The 19,577-nt window shown below is 40.0% G+C and overlaps 1 protein-coding gene across 2 annotated transcripts in view; it reads left to right on the top strand.

Annotated features, from left to right (window-relative positions):
• Positions 1-2,008: 2,008 nt before the first annotated feature.
• The window catches only part of LOC102460137 (protein TUNAR), a 40,290-nt gene continuing 22,721 nt past the window's right edge, over positions 2,009-19,577 (top strand). The window contains exons 1-2 of one of the 2 annotated variants that reach the window (XM_075926036.1): positions 2,009-2,789; positions 12,079-12,339. In XM_075926036.1, the coding sequence (XP_075782151.1) occupies positions 12,301-12,339 (39 nt within the window). In that variant the 5' untranslated portion in view covers positions 2,009-2,789; positions 12,079-12,300. The remainder of the gene's footprint in view (positions 2,790-12,078; positions 12,340-19,577) is intronic. The other variant, XM_075926037.1, reaches the window with a different exon arrangement.

Genomic DNA, 19,577 nt, shown 5'->3' with positions numbered 1-19,577 from the left:
GTGAAATGTGTGTATTATTTTCCAGGTGTGAATTTCAAATTTGCAGCATACCACATAGCCACACAGACTGGCTCCATCCTTTACCACAACTACACTTATTGAAATAGTCATACCCTTCCCTCCCGCCCCTCGTACATGGCGGTCATATTGAGTTCTCAGGACCATATCAAGCCCTGCCTGGAAAATGCATGAAAATGCTAACAAGGATAAATGCTAAGTTCATACTTCTCAAGATTTTTAAGGTGTAGTGCCACTGGAGAGGTTCTGATTGCTTTGAAGAGTATGCAGGGGGTGTATGGAACAGAGGACATTTCGGCTACGTCTACACTGGCCCCTTTTCCGGAAGGGGCATGTAAATTTCACCAGTCGTCGTAGGGAAATCCGCGGGGGATTTAAATATCCCCCGCGGCATTTAAATAAAAATGTCCGCCGCTTTTTTCCAGCTTTTAAAAAAGCCGGAAAAGAGCGTCTACACTGGCCCCGATCCTCTGGAAAAAGTGTCCTTCAAAGTAGGAATAAGACCCTCCGGAAAAGGGCACTTTTTCCGGAGGATCGGGGCCAGTGTAGACGCTCTTTTCCGGCTTTTTTAAAAGCCGGAAAAAAGCGGCGGACATTTTTATTTAAATGCCGCGGGGGATATTTAAATCCCCCGCGGATTTCCCTACGACGACTGGTGAAATTTACATGCCCCTTCCGGAAAAGGGGCCAGTGTAGACGTAGCCTTCCTGTGTTCCTGGAAGGACAGAGCAAAACAGGGAGAAGGAGAAAGGAGGAGTGCTGGTGCAAGCATTTTAGGGCAGCAATGGGCAGTTTGCTGTGTCCTAGCACTGTATGATGACACAGGGACACCAGAACAAGCTACCAGAGATCCTGGTGCAAACCCCATCAATGTCCATTGACTTTGATGGGATTTGGATCAGGCTTTTAAGGCCTTTGAGTTTCATTTGCTTAACACTAACCATCTGAGTGAGATGGACAATAGTCAGCCTCTGAGCTCAAGACCTCAGCCAGGATAGAGCTCCAAACAGTTGACTCTGGCCCTCAAGCAGGGCAGAACAGTCTTGGAACTCAGGCCTCAAACAGGGCAAAGCACCAGACAGTCAAAGGTCTAATGTTCTGTGCTGTCAAGCAGGGCAACACAGAAACTAGTCTAGGGTCCTAGCCTTCGCAGAAAGTAGACCAACACAGGCCCCCGGCCTTAGGTGGGAAGGCTGTTGCCTCAACAGGTTGGTAGCAGGAGGGCAGTGGGATCCAGGCCTAACCTATTTCATTGGGTCCCAGATCAGGGCTCTAACAGTGGCAGAGTGGCCAGCGGTGAATCCAGTCATAAATCACTGACCTGGATTCAGGCAAGAATGCAGCCAGACTAGAATTGGCTGTTCCTGGGCTGTTTCCTATTCCCCCCTTTGGATGTAGTTGGATCCCAGGGACATCCTCCCTTGCCCTAGGGTACACCACCAATGGTAGTCCCAGCAGCTCCTACGTGGCTAGCAGCTTGGGAATCTTGGGTCAGTAGGGTTGCCAGGTATCTGGTTTTTGCCCGGACAGTCCATTATTTCTGGCCCCCGTCCGGTAAAAAAAAACAAACTCAGAAAATACAAGACATGTAAAATGTTTCTCCCATGAAGGCCGGCAGGGACAATCTTCCCCTGTGGCATCTGTCATGGGCGGGGTGGGGGGATGGGGGAATGGAGAGCAAGCAGCGTGAGGATTCAAGTGATGACCTGCTAAATTGAACTTAGAGGGGACCCCGTTAGCGCCTGCACTTCTGTTTCTCATAAGGAGCAAGAGACGCCGATGGGAGTGTTTGCTCTTGTCGACCTCCCATTATGTGGATGGCAAGGAAATGTGATTTAAGATACATCGACTCCAGCTATCTAATTAACATAGCTGGAGTTGTGTATCTTAATTCGACCTTCTGCTGTAGCATAGACCAAGCCTCACTTCTTCAGTGGGAGCAGGATGAAGCTCAGTATGTTATATAAAGCCTGAGTTTCCCTGTCCCTCTCTTTCTACCAATGGTATTTGCAACAAGAGCAAAGCTGATAATCTAATAGAATTCTTTGCACGCTGGCTATAATGCTAGAATTGACTGAGTAAGTACACATACTGTATTACTTTGCCAGAAGAGCCTAGCAGATCCAACAGATTTTTACTTTGTAAGACAGATTTTGCTGTATTCATGCTTTTTTTTATCTCCCCCTGAGGAGTATTAACTCAAAGCAATCACAAGACACCCATTCTTGCCTGCTGCTTCCTGGGCTGCTACTTGTATCTTCTTCATTCCTTACTGCTTCTCTAGCCATTTAAATCATAATTTTAAACTGTTGTCTGCTCCTAAAATGATAACCTTGTCATTTGGGAAAGGCTAAACACGTAAAAGCATTTTCATTTCGGTAGCCTTCACTTTCATTTACTCCTTTCTTTTCAAATCAAGCAGCACACAGAGTGCTGTATAAATAGCAAAGCCTGAACTACAGCCAGTTTTGAGGTATATGTAAAATGCAGGATTGAAAAAGGAAGAGACAAACTGCAAGGAAAATGCTAAGCTGCTCCTGAGCCTGATGGCAATGTCTGTATTTTGTCTTGGTTACCTGAACAATCTCCGGGAGCTTAAATGGATTACAATAATATTCTAACAAGACTGCAGGCATCATCAACAGCTCTCATCTAGGGAAGAAGATAAGGGATGGAAGAATGTAATTATTTCCATGTAAGCTAAATTCCAGTAGCTGACTGCTATGAGAGGGAAAGCCCTGAAAACTTTGCTCTCCATATAAGACAAATAGGTAAGTTTTATGGGATTCTGTTTTAATGTATGAGTTTGAGCAGAAAAATGTGTCCCATACCGAGGCAGACTTTGTGTTATTTGAATGCTTAAATATGCAGCAGTACTTTACATGTTGTCATCATCTATTGGTCAGGATATAAAACCACTACCTGTAGGTTGTAAAATTTCTTTTGCTATATTATTATCTTATTCAAGAATATGGAAAGAAACCCCTACCTGATAAAGCTACTAAAGATCTGCATTCTTTTTTATATTGTAACAAGAGTAGCTTTATTTAAGTGGTCTTAGCTAGTCAAGAACCCATGCCTAAATCTTTTCCCATCACATATATACTTGTAGCTATTTATCACTCTGTTTGTTACTCTCTGATTAAAACAATATTGATCCATTTGATAGAACTAATAACCTATGTAGATGTGGCTTTCTGCTAAAGCTTTTCTTCAGATGTTTTTGATTGAATAGCTCTACTGAGTAAATTGTTTTGTAAACTGCACTTCCTTGTCCCTTTAATTTACCAGAAGTTCTGCAACTCCTTTCATGTTTCAGCTTGCAGAAATATTTTAGTAAGCAGGGGGGTTCCTAGCCCTTTACTGAAAATGTCATCAAGAAAGATAATCCTTTTTTTTCTTACTTGAAAGGTCAGTTCTTGTCTTTAAATATTGTCACTGAAGCTCTTCTAAAGATGGAACATGCAGTTTCTTCTCCTTTAATAGAAAAGATATGGTTATCACATTTAAAAATATATCTCTTTGGTCATAAATCAATTGCTTGGCAAGCTTTCTCTTAATTAACATGGTTACCTTGTCATCTGATAATATCTACTAGCTTTTAAAGCAATTATTGTTGTTAATGGGGAATATCTTAGGATGGATTTCTTTATATAGGAAGGTCTATTAAAGAAGGCAGTATTGGATTGCATTATTAATATTCATACTTTTTTAAAAAGGGAGTAATTATGCTTGTCTGCAGAAAGCAATTATTTTAAACTGTGCTTTCCAATTTGGTTATAATAATTAAAACTAAGCATGCTGGCAGAGAATAATTACAAATAAAAATCTATGAATAATTAGATGTATAATTGATGGAAGGCACAACTATTGTCACTTTTCCCCTGCATAATAATTTAGCATAAGAACATAGGAAACACCTTTTGTTAAAATCTCAGTTGCGGATCAATCCATGAAAAGGATTGAGATATTAAACCAGAAATGATTTGATGTGCATATGCAGTGGTTAAATTATTAAAGGAGACTAAAGGAGTCAGACTGAAAAGAAAGAGAGGCAAAAGAGAATATTCAGAAAATAGGTGTGCATTTTTTTCTTCTTTCTTGTCTTTTAAAAAAATAAAGGATACCATTAATGTCATGGGAACAGTGTGTATTTGTTGGCTCTGAGTGGGTCACTGAGTGAATCCCTGCTCATTACTCATTTGAAAAACTTTGCAAATTAGACTGGTCTCAGAAGAGATCCATAAAGTACTTCAAATCAATTTTTACAACAATTCAGGTTCATTTGCTGTAAAGTTTAGAATGGAGGATTTGTTTTGAATGACTTTCAGCAAAGGACTGCTCATAAGGGTGCCTCTGCTATTGGCAAAAACCAATCTGCAGGCATTAACTAATTGCCTGATGAGCCTTGCTTTTCTGAAGCAAAAGAGTATAGCTATGTTGTCGTTGTTTAAAAAAAGTATTGAAAAGGAAAGTTAGGAAAGGAATAGTTAAATTGTTAAAAATTTGTCTTATACCCCATCTCTCAAAGTGCACTCTTTTTCTACTACCATTTCATGCAATGCACTTACCCCTTTCTTTAAAGTGTTTAATAATCTTTAAGAGTATTTTGGCTAATAGTAGGTATTCGGCCCTGCAAAGAATTTATAAAGCAGCAACCAAAAATACTAATATTGAGGCCCCAGTTTATCAAGGAAAATTCCGCTTGAATTATATGAACATATCATTTTCTGTTACTTTTCCCAATGCTTGGAGGATACCTAGTAAAGGAAATTTTTCCTTTTTAAAAAGACCACAATTGCTTATAAATAAATATGAAAAAGATACATTATTTGCCTGTCCTTTTGCTTATGTGATTAAATAGCAACGTCATTTCATGCACAACAGAGAGCGTAACTAAACTTTAATAGGACTAATTTAGCTGATGTTTAATCCTTCTTTAACATACTGTAATGTTTTTTTTCCCAATGGGTATATACCAGATCAAAACCAATGTTGAGTATTTATTCACCAGCAATAACTGTTGCTCTGCTTAACTTACTTGAAAGCTTTTCTTTACCTACTGTGAATATGCTTCTGAAGAAAAGGATTTCGGGCAGAAGAGCACTTCAAATTCAGCGATTTCATGCATTACATGTCCTGTTTTATTATACAGCTGTACAGCAAGATTACTGTTTTTTTTTTCTGATGAGCTTCAGCTATAAATAGAGAATGTGCAAATACATCATTTCATTTCTTAGGCCACTGAAATGATATCTTAAAGTCCTATGGTGTTTTAACATACAAATTATATCTGTTTATGTAAGCAATACGAAACACATAATTCGTTCTTTCTTCATTTGGTGTAATATGCCAAGCACTTTTGTACGAAAAGAATACAACTAATAAAAGAAAAAGGGCCCAAGTCTGGAAGTCCAATAAGAATTTTGTCTTCAATGGAAGCAGTCAGATCCCTCCTTTAGGTTCAGAAGTTTAATTTGGCTTAGAAAAACCAATTTTGTTATAATAAATTGCATTTTAGCATAAGATGTCACTTTTAAATCTGCTGAAATTGAAAGTGAGGTGTTAGCAGTAGTCCACTGATGTATTTTGGAAGTGTTTTTGAAACAAGGATTTTCTTTCCAAAGAAAAAAATTTAGTATATTTATTGTATGTGATGTGCCTATAACATAGCGAGATATTCTGGTATCTGTGTACTGGGATACAGTTACTGTATATGCTAACTTCTGCTATTACTCACACTAGTAGGAATCCAAAATATCTTCATTAAAGCAATGGGAAAATTGCAGTTTTATACTAGTTTAAGTAAGAGCAGAATCTAACCAAAGAAACCTGTTTTTGCTTCCAGTTACACTGGTGTAAATCAGAAATGAGTTCTCTAAAGACAATACCAGTGTAAAGTCCAGGCAAGTAAGATTAGAGTCAGACAAAATACAACTATATTTTAGATTAAAGTGACAAAGGTAAAAGTAAGACCATTTAATTTACAGTCTTCAGCTGCAGACTTTTTTAAAATCTTTTATTATAAAAGCTACTTTGCCAGCTTCAGTGCATTAGCATTTACTTAAAGGAAACAAGAGCATGGCCCTAAAAATAGGCAGGAAAACGACAACCAAATTCATAATGCTTTGCATTTTACCAACCTAATTCTCCTCTGATTTGCACCAGTTTTAACCTGATGAAATCACATTTCTTTTTGTACAATGGCATAAGTGAAAGAAGAATCTAACTTGTTACAATATGCATGTACAGATACTTGCTTTGTAAAATTCTTTTATTATTTTTGCTAAATGTAAAGGTATTGTGTAATATTTTATCGAACATATATTCAAAACAAAGTCAATTATTTTTAGATTGTTGTGAAAACCATGTATGCCATAAGTAGATATGACATGTACATTTTTTCCAATATATTTAATTTTAAAAAATATAACGACTTTTTCACATAGTTAGAGATTTTCCTTTGAATTGCAGATTGCAATCTGGAAATGAAGTCCCTGAAATGGAAATTCCCATGCATGTTATATAGTATTTAAACTAAAAAGGCAAAAAATCAACTTGGCATGTTTTACTGCAATAGACTGAATAGTAATAGAGCTGTGGGATATTGAAAGGTCAAAGCTAGAAACATTTCCAGACAACTTCTGATGTATGGATTAATTGTTTCACTTACTTTTAGTTAAAATTCAACATGTGTTGTAAGTTGCATGCATTATTTAATACCTAATGATTTCCATGCTCTTGACATCCTTTCGAACATTCTACAAATGCTATTGTCTTTAAACAGGAAATTCAGGGAGTGAGAAATAATTACTGTTTTAACAAGACTGAAATTTACAAGTGGCGAAGTACTGGTTTAATGTATTTAAATCTTACGATAGTTAGAATGAGGGTTAATCTTTTTGTATTCTAGGAACTGCTGCTAAGGCCAAACAGGAATGTGGCAGGGCCGGGGCACAGATGGAATTGGAGGACGGGCTAGGGGTTGACATGTTCAGCTTTCTCCTGTCACATGACTCATATCAGGCCTGGGTGCTACTGGCATGATGCTTGGAGGAAATCTGGAGTGAAGTTATATCTCTCTGTGAATGGGGACCCAGTAATGGTAATTGTCAGAGGTGGCAATGATGCTTTAGAAAGGATAGAAAGTGGAGATGGGGGGGACAAACTAAAAGTGGAATAGGAAACAAAGCATATATTTATCTAGGGCTTCTCTATGCATAATAACACTTAGCACATATAGCCAGTGAAATTCAAGATCTATGCAGACCTTTTTTGAGGTTTGATGTGGAACTTAAGTGGTTGTGCTGGCACTTTGGATGGCATTAAATTTTATTTGTAGTGCTTTGCATTTTCTAAATGTTATATGAACATTGACATCTCTTGTCTTTTCATGCTGAGGTTTTTTCTAATAATCTGAAGCTTTGTATGCCCAACTAGAATCACCAGTTGTTGCCTTGTTTCCTTTTATGTATTGCTTTGTCTTTCTGCTGCCCTTCCTTGGTACTTTTGACGGCCGGTGCCCTTGTGCAGAAAGTTAGCATTCCACTTGAAATCCGCTTCCTATTATAAAAAGAATGTATTTCACTGTACAGAAATAAAATAAAGTGCAAGGCACATTGATATACCAGCAGTATATTGTCATTGTTCCCAAGGAGCTCACTGTCTGCACTAAAAACAGATAAATACATAATGTAACTGGGTAACACATATGTGAGTAAATGATAATAAGAACATAAGTATGGCCATCCTGGGTCAGACCAAAGGTCCATCTAGCCCAGTATACTGTCTGCTGACAGTGGCGAATGCCAGATACCTCAGAGGGAGTGAATAGAAACAGGTAATCATCAAGGGTATGTCTAGACTACATGGCTCCGTCGACGGAGCCATGTAGATGAGGTTTCTAGACACAGGGAAATGAAGCGGCGATTTAAACAATCGCCGCTTCATTTCCATCAAAATGGCTGCCGCGCTGTGCCGATCAGCTGTTTGGCGGCACAGCGCTGTAGTCTGGACGCTCCGCGGTTGACAAGGGAATCCCTTGTCGACTGCCCCGTTATGCCTCGTGGAACTAGCTTTACCAGGGCGGTTGACAAGGGCTTCCCTTGTCGACCACGGAGCGTCCAGACTACCGCACTGTGCCGCCAAACAGCTGATCGGCACAGTGCGGCAGCCATTTTGATGTAAATGAAGCAGCGATTATTTAAATCGCCGCTTCATTTCCCTTTTTTGAGTACACTAATCTACATGGCTCCGTCGATGGAAACATGTAGTTTAGACGTACCCCAAGTGATCCCTCTCCTGCTATCCATTTCCAGCCCCTGACAAACAGGACACCATTCCTACCCATCCTGGCTAATAGCCATTGATGGACCTAACCTCCATGAATTTATCTAGTTCTTTTTTGAATCTTGTTAAAGAAAAATCACAAATGATAACTAATAGCGATTGCCAAAAGCTATTATATGTGCTGTATATACTGAGTTACTCTCATGCATGCCCAGTGATTTATGTGCACAAAGCAGTCAGAGAGACCTCTCCAGCTGTGTCAGTTCCTTGGATTGAAATCATTAGGAATTTCCTGGATCCCTCGGCACATGTTTTCTCTTCCTCCTCTCTATACTTTGCTATATTTTTCAACCTGACCATGCACTATTTGCCCCATCTGTAGTTTTGAGGTTTTAGCACGAAAGCCTCTGCGGAACTTCAAAAATCATTATACAGGCTCACAGTAAAGATTGGTTTAATTTTTTTTATCACACATTGTGCCATCACTTCTCCATCTCTGCCTCTTTTCCCTCTGTACAAACTTCTGGTTTCTTTCTGAAAAGAAAGTGGCATGATAAGCAGGATCAACATAATAGCATCCCTGCCTGGCAATGGATCTCATGGTTTTCTCTGGTTCTCATGTTCGTCCATTCAATGGATTATTTTGTTGAAGAGATTATCTCATTAAACGACCTTTCAATGCCTACACATGCACCCCCGATATGCACTTGCTACCAACCCTAACTCCTTTCCCACTACATTTTCTGTATGGCTGTATGATCTTTTTGGATTATAAGAAAGAGACCCTTGGGCGATAGATGGAAAATCTGCCCTATAGCAGTGTAGTTCTTTCATTGATGGTAGTGTATATATCAAGGGGGTGAAGGACAAGAAGCAATTTCAGAACCTATGGAAGTTTCTGAAAAGGTTAATGATCTATTTTCATCAACCACCACTACAGAATATCTATGCAGGCAGACTTACTCTTATCTGGTAATAAAGATGAGGTACTATCAGAAACTGAGATGTCAAAAAGAGAGGTGCCATGATAAATGAATAATGTGGAACTGATTACATAAATCAGCGGTCCTTAGGTGGCACAGTGTTCAGTTTGGGTTACACCATTTCAAAAGCTGAAACAGAGGGCTCAGAGGTAGGCAGAGAGAATGCTAGGAGGTATGAAAAATCTCCCAGCATAGTAGAGGCTCCACCTTTTCCAGTTCACTGGCACAAACCTCGCTGCTCTTTATAGTGTGGCTTTGTCCCCTCACCACCAAATAGTCAGTGCTTTATGAAGCACAAAACAGGATACATGTGGTAGCTTTCCAATTTATGAGGTTGTATAGTGCTTAAGACCCTGTTCTTCCTTATTCTGTCACTTTAACCAAAATAAATAGCTGATCTAGTTAACATCACACATAACACACCTAGCTTAGAATTTGATGGGGCTTATTATGCCTATGTGAGTGGGCCAAGACCATTTTGTGTTTTCTCGGTCCATAGTCAGACAATGGAATTTTTCTCAAGTAAGGCATGAATAACTGCCATCGGCTGAGTAAGGACCTCATGGTTTCTCCAATTTGATTGTTCAACACATTTGTTTGTAACAATTTTTTTAATCATTGCATGGTTCTTTTACACTGTGGCCCTAGTGTAAAAGTCATTGAAGTAAATAGAAAGACTCCTATGATTTCAATGGACTCTTATCAGGCCCTGTCTAGCTGCCTTTGATAATTTGTGTAGTACTGTAATAGTCACCCTAGTATCAATGTCCCTTTTATCTCATACTCATTGGTCTCATGCTGAATTTTGGCCTTCCATATTAAGGATACAGTCCTGCTGCCACATTGAAAACAATGGTAATCCTTCAAAAAGAGTAGCTGCTGGAATGACCCCTAAATGGCAACTTTCTTTACTAGTCATTGAATTATCCAGTACCACTGACTTAATGCTCAAAAATTACTGGGGGTATGTCTACACTACCCCGCTAGTTCGAACTAGCGGGGTAATGTATGCATACCGCACTTGCTAATGAAGCCCGGGATTTGAATTTCCCGGGCTTCATTAGCATAAGCGGGGAGCCGCCATTTTTAAATCCCCGCTGCTTCGAACCCCGTGTAGCGCGGCTACACGGGGCTCGAACTAGGTAGTTCGGACTAGGGTCCTATTCCGAACTACCGTTACTCCTCGTGAAACGAGGTGTACCGGTAGTTCGGAATAGGCACCCTAGTCCGAACTACCTAGTTCGAGCCCCGTGTAGCCGCGCTACACGGGGTTCGAAGCAGCGGGGATTTAAAAATGGCGGCTCCCCGCTTATGCTAATGAAGCCCGGGAAATTCAAATCCCGGGCTTCATTAGCAAGTGCGGTATGCATACATTACCCTCCTAGTTCGAACTAGGAGGGTAGTGTAGACATACCCTGGGAAAGTACTTGTGCTTTTTTAAAAATCTATGAGTCAGTTTGCTTGTGAAGTTTTGATCAACTTAACCAGAAGAGTGAATACATTGGTGACAGAATGAAGTTGGACAGCTCTGAAATTTAGACTATCGAAATACATCCAGAGAACTGCAAACTCTGTCTTAATTCACAAGCTCTTGTGAAGAGTGTTGTAAATGTACCATATGGTGCCAGTGATTGGGGATCACAATACTGTCCAATGAATGTGATTGCAGGAGCATAGCCTCAGCTGTCACTGTTTGGATGGTGAATAGGATTGCGTATTTTGAACTAAAAGATGTGCAACATGCAGATAGAGGCAGAGGATTAATTCAGCTTTGCTTTTCATTGGGGATTGTAATTTAGCTACTCCTTTCTCCCTCCGGTCCCAGTTCACCCCTCTCTCCCCAGCCCTCCTGACCTGACATGCCCCTGTCCATACAGCCCCCGCTTGGGGTTGTAAAGACATAGCACTACTGCTGCAAATGGGATTCCTATCAGCTTGAAGCAGGGCTATTCAGCTGAGCAGCATGAAAGGAAGAAGGGCATCCTCTCCCCCTTATGTGGGCTTTTTCCTTTTCAGTGCAGAAATTTGTCAAGCTTTCCTTCAGGACAACTGAACACACAAGTGCGGAGAGGTGGAGATAGGAGGGAGCGAGAGAACATACCCTCTTGGCTCTTCCTCTGAGTGCTGCCAGTGCTGAGGCTGTGCTGAAGGTGTCAGTGTGACTCCCCAGACTTAGTTGCTGAGCAACTAGAATCAATTAATATGCTCTGCAGAAGATGCAGGGGAAGCCCAAGCTGCTGCCAAAGAGAAGGTGGGAGGCTAAGGGTGGCTCAGAATCCCACTCAAATTCCTGCATGCCCATGGAATCTCAGGCAATGTGTCTCCTAAACTCTCCTCATCTTTAGGGGCTCTGCTTGTGTACCTAATGTATTGACTTGATTTTATGTATTTATTTTTGCCAGAGTTCTTCAAAGCTAATCTGGAATTTCTAATAACTAGCCTACTTGGGAAAGAAATGTGATAGCTGCTCTCTTGGTAAGGGGGTTACAAAGACTCCTAAAGATTGCAAGGGTTGTTTGGTAGTGCAGAAATAATGAAACTATATCATGTGGGGCTTAGGAAAGTTTGGTTTGGTTTTTTATACAATAGCCAACTCACCCTACATCAGATAGATCATACTGTTTACTGTGAAACATGTATATAGAGAGGGAAAGTACTTTGGTTTTTTCTTTGCATAGTAATGTCAGGGCTTCAGTAAGGTGTTTTCTTTCTTTTCCTCCCTTCCTCCCCCTTTTCTTTCTTTGATTTTCTTTGGAATCCCTCTGACACCACATATCTGGGAATGAAGAACTTCTCAGAGCTGATTGAAAATGGCATTGCTGAGCTGAAACTTAACTGGAGGAAATATATCTCCTGAAGAAGAAAATATAATGCACTTTAAGGATCTGACTTGTGGTGAAAAAGTCAAGCCTAGAGAAAACTTGTCCACTTTATTAGGACGAATGGGTCGGACAATCTTCTTCAGTTGCAAAGGATATCTGAACGCCATGCTGAGCTTAATCTCTGCAGCATGCTATGTGCTTCTCTTCTCCTCCTGATGCACTGCATGGTAAGGCCTTTTCCTTCCTTACCAGTAACATTCTTGGGATGCTGGGAGTTAAGAACAAAAGTTAAAACAAACCAAAAGAATGTTTTATAGCCTGATTGTTTCCAGGACTAGAGATCCTGATCATTACTGCAGTTCTCACTAACTTTTTTTCGATGGCCAAGTGTGTATATTGTCATTTGTGCTTTGTGATGGGTTTCAAGAGATTTGTTTGTTTGTAAAAATTTCCAGACTAAAATTGTTATTTAAGAATACTTGTTGACATTTGTCAGGGTATGGGGTGTTTGTGCAGGGTGAAATGTACATATTTTTTCCAGTACTTCAGCTGTGTTTGATTATACAGTACTGACAGCTAGAAGATAAAAACAGAAGCTAAAAGAAAAAACACGAAAACTACATACTAATTTCTAACAAGTATTAAATAAGTAAATAAAAGCTATAGCAGGGTCTTCAAACAAATGATATTTTTTAAATGCAAGATTGTAGAAATGATAGATTCTCCTCCTTTTCTTCCCTGTGGGCAAAGAAATGTAAAGTGCACAATTGTGCATACGGAGAAGCTGGGATTAATATATGGGGGATGTAGAAATGCTGTGCTTTTAAACATTTCAGAAGGTCAGAAATCAGCTGCTTGACTAGTTTTATAAAATTACTGTTGAAAAATTAATAGAAAAGCTCTATGTGCAAATTGTTTCAGAGCAAATTATTTTTGTCATGTGTTAATGAGATTCTTGAGGCTGATTTCAAATGGATACCCATTGCTTCTTATACATCATCTACAATTGTAAAATGCTTTGAGATCCTTAGGTGGAAGGCACTAGAGGACTGCATGCTGGTGCTACTAATCAGCTATTGACCTGATAATAATGTTACAGTCAAGAAATCACCAAGCAGAGCAGAAATCACAATGGCTGGGAAATGAAGTGCAGTGCAGTTCTTTGCAGAACACAGTCCTCTTGGGTCTTCGTTCTGAAAATCAGGACAAGATTAAGAGGTGAAAGTACTCAAGGGCAACGTTATTTCCCTGAAGTATGTTGTGTAAGGAACATGCTCCGTCCTTCTCCACACTGGTTGCCACTGAGGTTTGGGAAAGATGAGTGCTACATCCTGAGGAGTGAACTGTATAAAGGATCTCACGCTGCTCTCATTTAAATTAATAGCAAAACAAACAAACAAAAAGCAAACAAATAAACAAAAGCCAACACTTGATTTCAATGGGAATAGGATTGGACCATTAGTGGATGTTAGAGCTGTGAATGGGTAACCTGTTAACAGGTACCCAGAAGCAGCCCCCTGCCCGTGCCCTGCCTCAGGTGGAGGGCTGTTCCAGCCCCATAGAAGTTGAGAACTAGACGCTCCGTGTGTGTGGAGGGGAAGGGGGGAGAAGTGGTAGTCCCACACATGGGGAGGCCAGGAGCAGACAGTCTGATGGTCTGGGGGCTGCTCCGTAGAGGCTGGAGTGCTCCCCCTGGGATCCTGCTTAATCCCAGTTAACAGGTTAACCAATTAAGCAGGATCCCAGGGATAGCACGCCAGCCTCTCCGGAGCAGCCCCCCGACCATCAGACCGTCTGCTCCTAAAGTTTAACCAGTTAACTGATTAACTGGGATTTTACATCCCTAGTGGATGTGCTTGGCAGATTTCATGTGACTCCACAATATAACTGGAATGGAGGGGATGTTTCCTAGCAACAGCTCTGGGGCTAGGTCTACACTAGAGCCTGCAGCTTGGCTTAAGGTACACAACTCCAGCTAGGTTGAATACATAGAATTCGTAGCTGGAGTCAGTTTACCATAAGCTGAGGTTGGTGGGGTCCCCACAGCAGGAGGCTGATGGGAACAAACACTCCCATTGGCTTCCCTTAATCCTTGCAAAAGGAAGAGTGCCGGCTGCCGGCAGGAGTGCCCTCTGAGTTCAATTGAGTTTTAACAAGACTTGCTAAATTGAACTCCAGAAGATTGATCACGACAGCAGCAATCTTCCTTTGATGTAGATAAGTCCTAAAAGTCAGAAAGGCTCCAAAGAGCCAATCCAGGCCAGGCCAGGCCATATCATATCGCACACCAAGATAGCTATGAAAAAGGCTAAAGACTTAAAAATCGGAAAGATATACCAACTCTCACCAATACAGAGAAACGCTCCCTTCTTCATTTTGGATCAAATTTTAAGACAGATCTTGACGACATGTTTTATGAGAAAGAATTTTACATGGTGTGTTTCAGAAAGACCCCATAATTATCACTCATTCGAATGATCACAAATGGAAGCAGACCAACTTATGAGACCATATTCATGAGGTCTGAGTGCTTAAGAAAGCTTGAATTGATCATAGGAGCAAGGGCTGGGCCAAAAAATACTCATACAATGAAGTGGATTTTCCTATATTTTACCATTTAAAATGTAATGAGGACAGGAGTCATAACTAAGAAATTGTTTAAAACTGGAAAATGCAACTGCTATGCTCTATCTTCCACTCCTCAGTCTTGCAAGAAATTCTTATATATACAAGTGGTCCCATAACTACTCATGTGAACAAAGGTTGCAGGACTGGATTCTAAATATGGGTGTACTCTGACAAATTCTTACTTATGACTACAATTCCACTCTAATCAGTGAGACAACTTGTGAGTAAATCAGTAAAAGTTTTGTAAGATTAGCCTCTTTGATTGTCATGGCACCAAAATTATTAAGCTTTGAGCATAAGATTTTCAACTTTCTTTTTTTCAATGAAGTATTGATTATAGTCAATAAAATTTACTATTATTATAGGTCTAAAATTATGAGCAAAAAGCTTTCTGATTTGAATCATTAACTGCCTTATTTATTGTAGTGACACTTTTGAAGATGTTAGTGAGGATTATTAGGGATTCCCATTGCAATCCTGAGATCTTTATAAGAACATGGTTAGGGTGACATGCATCCTGTTTTGGCCAGGTCAGTCCCTTTTTTAAGCCCTGTCCTGGCTGTCCCATTTTTTTTTTCATAAGGAGGCATTTGTCTCATTTTCTTTTGCTGACTTATTCTGTTGGCAAGAGCAAACAGGAGAAATGCCTACTTTAATCAAAAAAGTGGGGGGTGGCTTGGAGGAGTGTGCAGGGAGGAGATGAGTGGAGATACCAACCTCTGGCAGATCTGAGGCAGATGTGGGGCAGGGGAGGAGAGATAGTATTCCAGCAAGAGAGAGGGCAGGGTTCCAGCGATGGGTGACCACCTCATGCAGGGAGGGCAAGGTTCTGGTGACAGTCTCACAGGGGGGCAGGGGAAGGGGCTAGGACTGTCCTGTTTTCTCTTTTGGAAATACAGTCACTGTAAACATGGTAATATTAAACATAAGTAAGTTCTACAAGTTTTCCAGTAGGTTAAATATATTTGTTTCTTATTTATGATAATAATTAGCTGTTCACTAGACACTTGCATATATTTTATCCATAGGGTACGGAAATACAACAATAATTATAGTTATAGGTGCGGACAGAATACGTATGTGCGTTGATAGACATAAATTAAACAGAGCATATACTTGTTTCACATTTTATTTTACAGGCTTACAGGAGTATATTGATTATAAAACAAATGATTATTACTTGGTTGTAGCTAGCAAGGCGTAGGACATTTCCAGGATACAAATAGTACCATAAAAAAAGTCAGAATTCAGTTATGCTGTAAAAATTTTGGGTAAAAAAATCAAATGATAGACTATATCGGAAATGCACTTTTAAAATGTATCGTAAACCAAAAGTTAATACTTCAGCAGGACTACTTTTTTATTCCTACAGTAAATACAATATGTATAATTAGAAGTTTCATTCGGCGTTACTCAGGTCCTTAACTCAATTAATATTTGGTTTTTGAAAAATAAAATGAAAAATGTACATACTTCATTTAAATCATTGCTCTGGGATGGGGCTAGGGATGAGGGGTTCAGGATACATGCTGGCCTGGAGCTAGAATACTATGCTAGTTCTCTCTCAACACCGCAGTTTGGGGCCAAATGAGAATCCTCTCTATCATTGTTACAACTCCAGGAGGCACAGACAGAGAAAGGTGAGTCTTTCCCAGCTGGGGCAGGTGCAGGCACATCTGCCTCTGTGTCCCCCAGCCAGAGGGAGGAATGCAGCAAACTGTGCACTTTCCCCTCGCTCCCTGACAAGGGGGACAGCCAGCAATGTTTCCATATGAATCGGGGGAGGGGGGAAGAGTGTTAGCCCTCCCCACCCTCCTTAAAGGGTGCCGGAGGGTGGGAGGCTCAGGGCTCGGACAGTCCTGGATAGTGGGGGGCAGTGAGGACATCCACTACTTTGACACACAAGCTTGAGTACATAGCAGTGAAATCTTCCTTTCATTTTTTTCTGAAGTTCTGATACTTGCTGCTGTTTGTAATTGAGATTTAGAACACACTGTCTCTAGTGCCATTTCATCCATTTACTTTAAGGCACTTTCATGGCACAAGGGCTGTATTTAGCTCACTGACTCACTGTATATTCATAAGTCGACAAAATCTAGAATCGTAAACAAAGTGGGTCTGATTCTTCAATGATAACTTCAATTAGTCCCCATGCATGTAATTGATTCCATGGACTTTCGTGGGATTACTCATTGGATGGGACTATTATGTATAAATCGGAACTATTTTGTATCCTTTCTGCAGCTGTTTTATTGAAGAATATACTTAATAATACAACACATACACAATCTATGTATGGAGTCCCTTTCCCAGACCACTCCTTACCCATAAAGTCCCCATAAAAAGCTATTTCTTCCACAAAGCTGACAAAAAATAATGAGGCTATAACTTATTTTTGTATGACAGGAAACAATCTGCATGCAAAGTTACCCCAATCTCTGGATTGGAAAACTGTAATTTTCCCCCCCCTGTAAATTCTGATATTTTGACATGTATGTGTTTGTTCCAAATCAGACCAAAGGGTTTTTTGCAAGGAAAGATTATCTTTAGTTTTTTTGCGTTGACTTCACTGAATACATCATCACCGAATAAATCATCTGCATTAAAGAACTATAATTGGTACTGAATTACAGTGAACATATCTTTTAGGTCTGTGGGAAACACGCGTTATTGTTACCATTACCATTTTTAATATAGTTGTGCCTAAAGTCTCAAGTCAAGAGCAGCACTCCATTGTGCTAGGAGTTGTACAAACACCTAGTAAGAAACAGTCCCTGCCCCCAAAGAATTTACAGTCTTAAATAGACAAGATAGACAAAGAGGAGTAACGGTAGTTCGGAATAGGAAGCCTAATCTGAACTACCTAGTCCGTGCCGCGTGTAGCCGCGGGGCACGGAGTCCGCACTAGCGGACATTTAAAAATGGCGGCGCCTGGCAATATGCAAATGAAGCCCGGGAAATTCAAATCCCGGGCTTCATTTGCAACTCCGGTTGCCTACATTACCACCCTAGTTCGAACTAGGGTGGTAGTTTAGACATACCCTAACTGATTTACTATACATTGGAGATTTTATCACTATGGGTGAAGAAGGAGGACTATGGGGGTGAGAGAGAAGAAACAAACAGTTGTGCAATTAAACAACTGCTCATTTATTATCTGGAATTTTTACAGGTCATTATTAATACAGTGCTTGTACACAAAATAGTGACACAGAGAATATAGCACATAACAGATGTTTCTAATAACCCTACTGAGAGTCCTCTATCCAAGGTAATCTTTCAGATTGTTTCCCTTTATCAAAAGAAAAAAACATGGTATGACTAAAAACAACCTGATGGCAAAAAATACATCAAAGACTGAAGAAAATCCACATCGTCTTAATGCTACACAATAAAAATATTTTATCTGTGGAGAAAAAAGTTCCCTGTAAATATGTCAGTGTTTTGGAAATAATTCCACAGCATATGTCCCTGAAAATGTAAAGGGATGTGCTTACCCGAGTGAATGAGGATACAGCTGCATGTGTGACTCAGCTACAGACCACAGAGAGTGTTAGTCTTATCCACATTAACTAGACAGGAATGAATTAGGAGGTGACAATTTAATTAAAAGTAACGCTCTTGCTGGAAACCACACCCTTTGAATGCATGTGAGTGTTTTGTTCCTGAGAAATATTCAGTAGAGATATGGGACTGACAGAACAATCATTTTCTTTTGCCATTCCTGGTTAGTTTACTGTGGAAGAGACTATAAAGGAAGCTCTGAATCCAGAATGCTCCTTTTAACAGTGTGATTATATTGCAAAGCAGAGATATTTGATCTGAACTATTATTCTCTGAAACAATGCTAGTGATGTCTAAAAATAGGGATACTGGTGTCCTGTTCTGCCCTTGAATAGTACCACACCTTGTCACTTTGGGCCAGTCATTTAATATTGCCTCAGTTTCCCCAGCTGTAAAATGGAAATAATAATATTTACTGAGGTAAGCAGGGTCTGAATCAATGCTTCCGTTACAGACAGCTGGAATGGGAGAGAAACCCTGGGTGTGTTTATGCCCCTGCTTTGCTTTGATGTGTTAGATATTCAGCTGATAGAATAGTGAGTGTTTTGCTCATTGTAATCAGCTTGGCTGGTGTTGGGTCACAAATTGTGTTAACTCTAAGTGCAAAGTCTGCAATTATTGTGGGAATACAAAAGAAGAAAGTCTATGCTTAACCTGGCACAAAGTAGAGACACTAGGAATGTAAATACACTTGGATGGATAGAGGTTCCACTTCCAGAGCCTCGTGAGCTCAAATTTGAGGAAGGCACAACTCTTGAGTCAGCAGGCTACATTTCCTCTGGGTGAGATCTGTAAGACTGATTCAACCTGTTTCTCCTCACTGTTTCAATGATAAAGCTAAATATAGGCCCCATAAGGAGTCTCTCTTATGTGCTTTGGGCCAAGAGCTGCAATCATCGAAAGTTCAGATCTGTAGGTTTGGCCCAGCCGGCTGTAATGGAAGCATTGATTCAGACCCTGCTTACACAAACAGAGGTTATGAAAGACATATGTAGTTAAATTTTGTAAAACATTCAGAGGGTGTCTGTAAGGTTCTAGAAAAGATTCTAAAACATTCAGCCTGAGTGATGAAAATAGAACCAGACTTGAGCAGTTTAGCTACAAGATGGATGTAAAGTGGGATAAGAAGAAATCTGAAGAACAGCCACACCACTGAGATAAACAATAACACCTTATTTTAAAAGATCAGAAGTTAAGAGGCCTGGAGGAAGTTTGTTGGAACACTAGATTTTAAAGATAATAAAAGGTTGCAGAGAAGTTAAATTATGTATTA

The sequence above is a fragment of the Pelodiscus sinensis genome, chromosome 4, assembly GCF_049634645.1.
Source record: "Pelodiscus sinensis isolate JC-2024 chromosome 4, ASM4963464v1, whole genome shotgun sequence".
NCBI lineage: Eukaryota > Metazoa > Chordata > Testudines > Trionychidae > Pelodiscus > Pelodiscus sinensis.
Note: the sequence above shows the minus strand (reverse complement) of the source record. Positions and strands in the feature narration are given on the sequence as shown.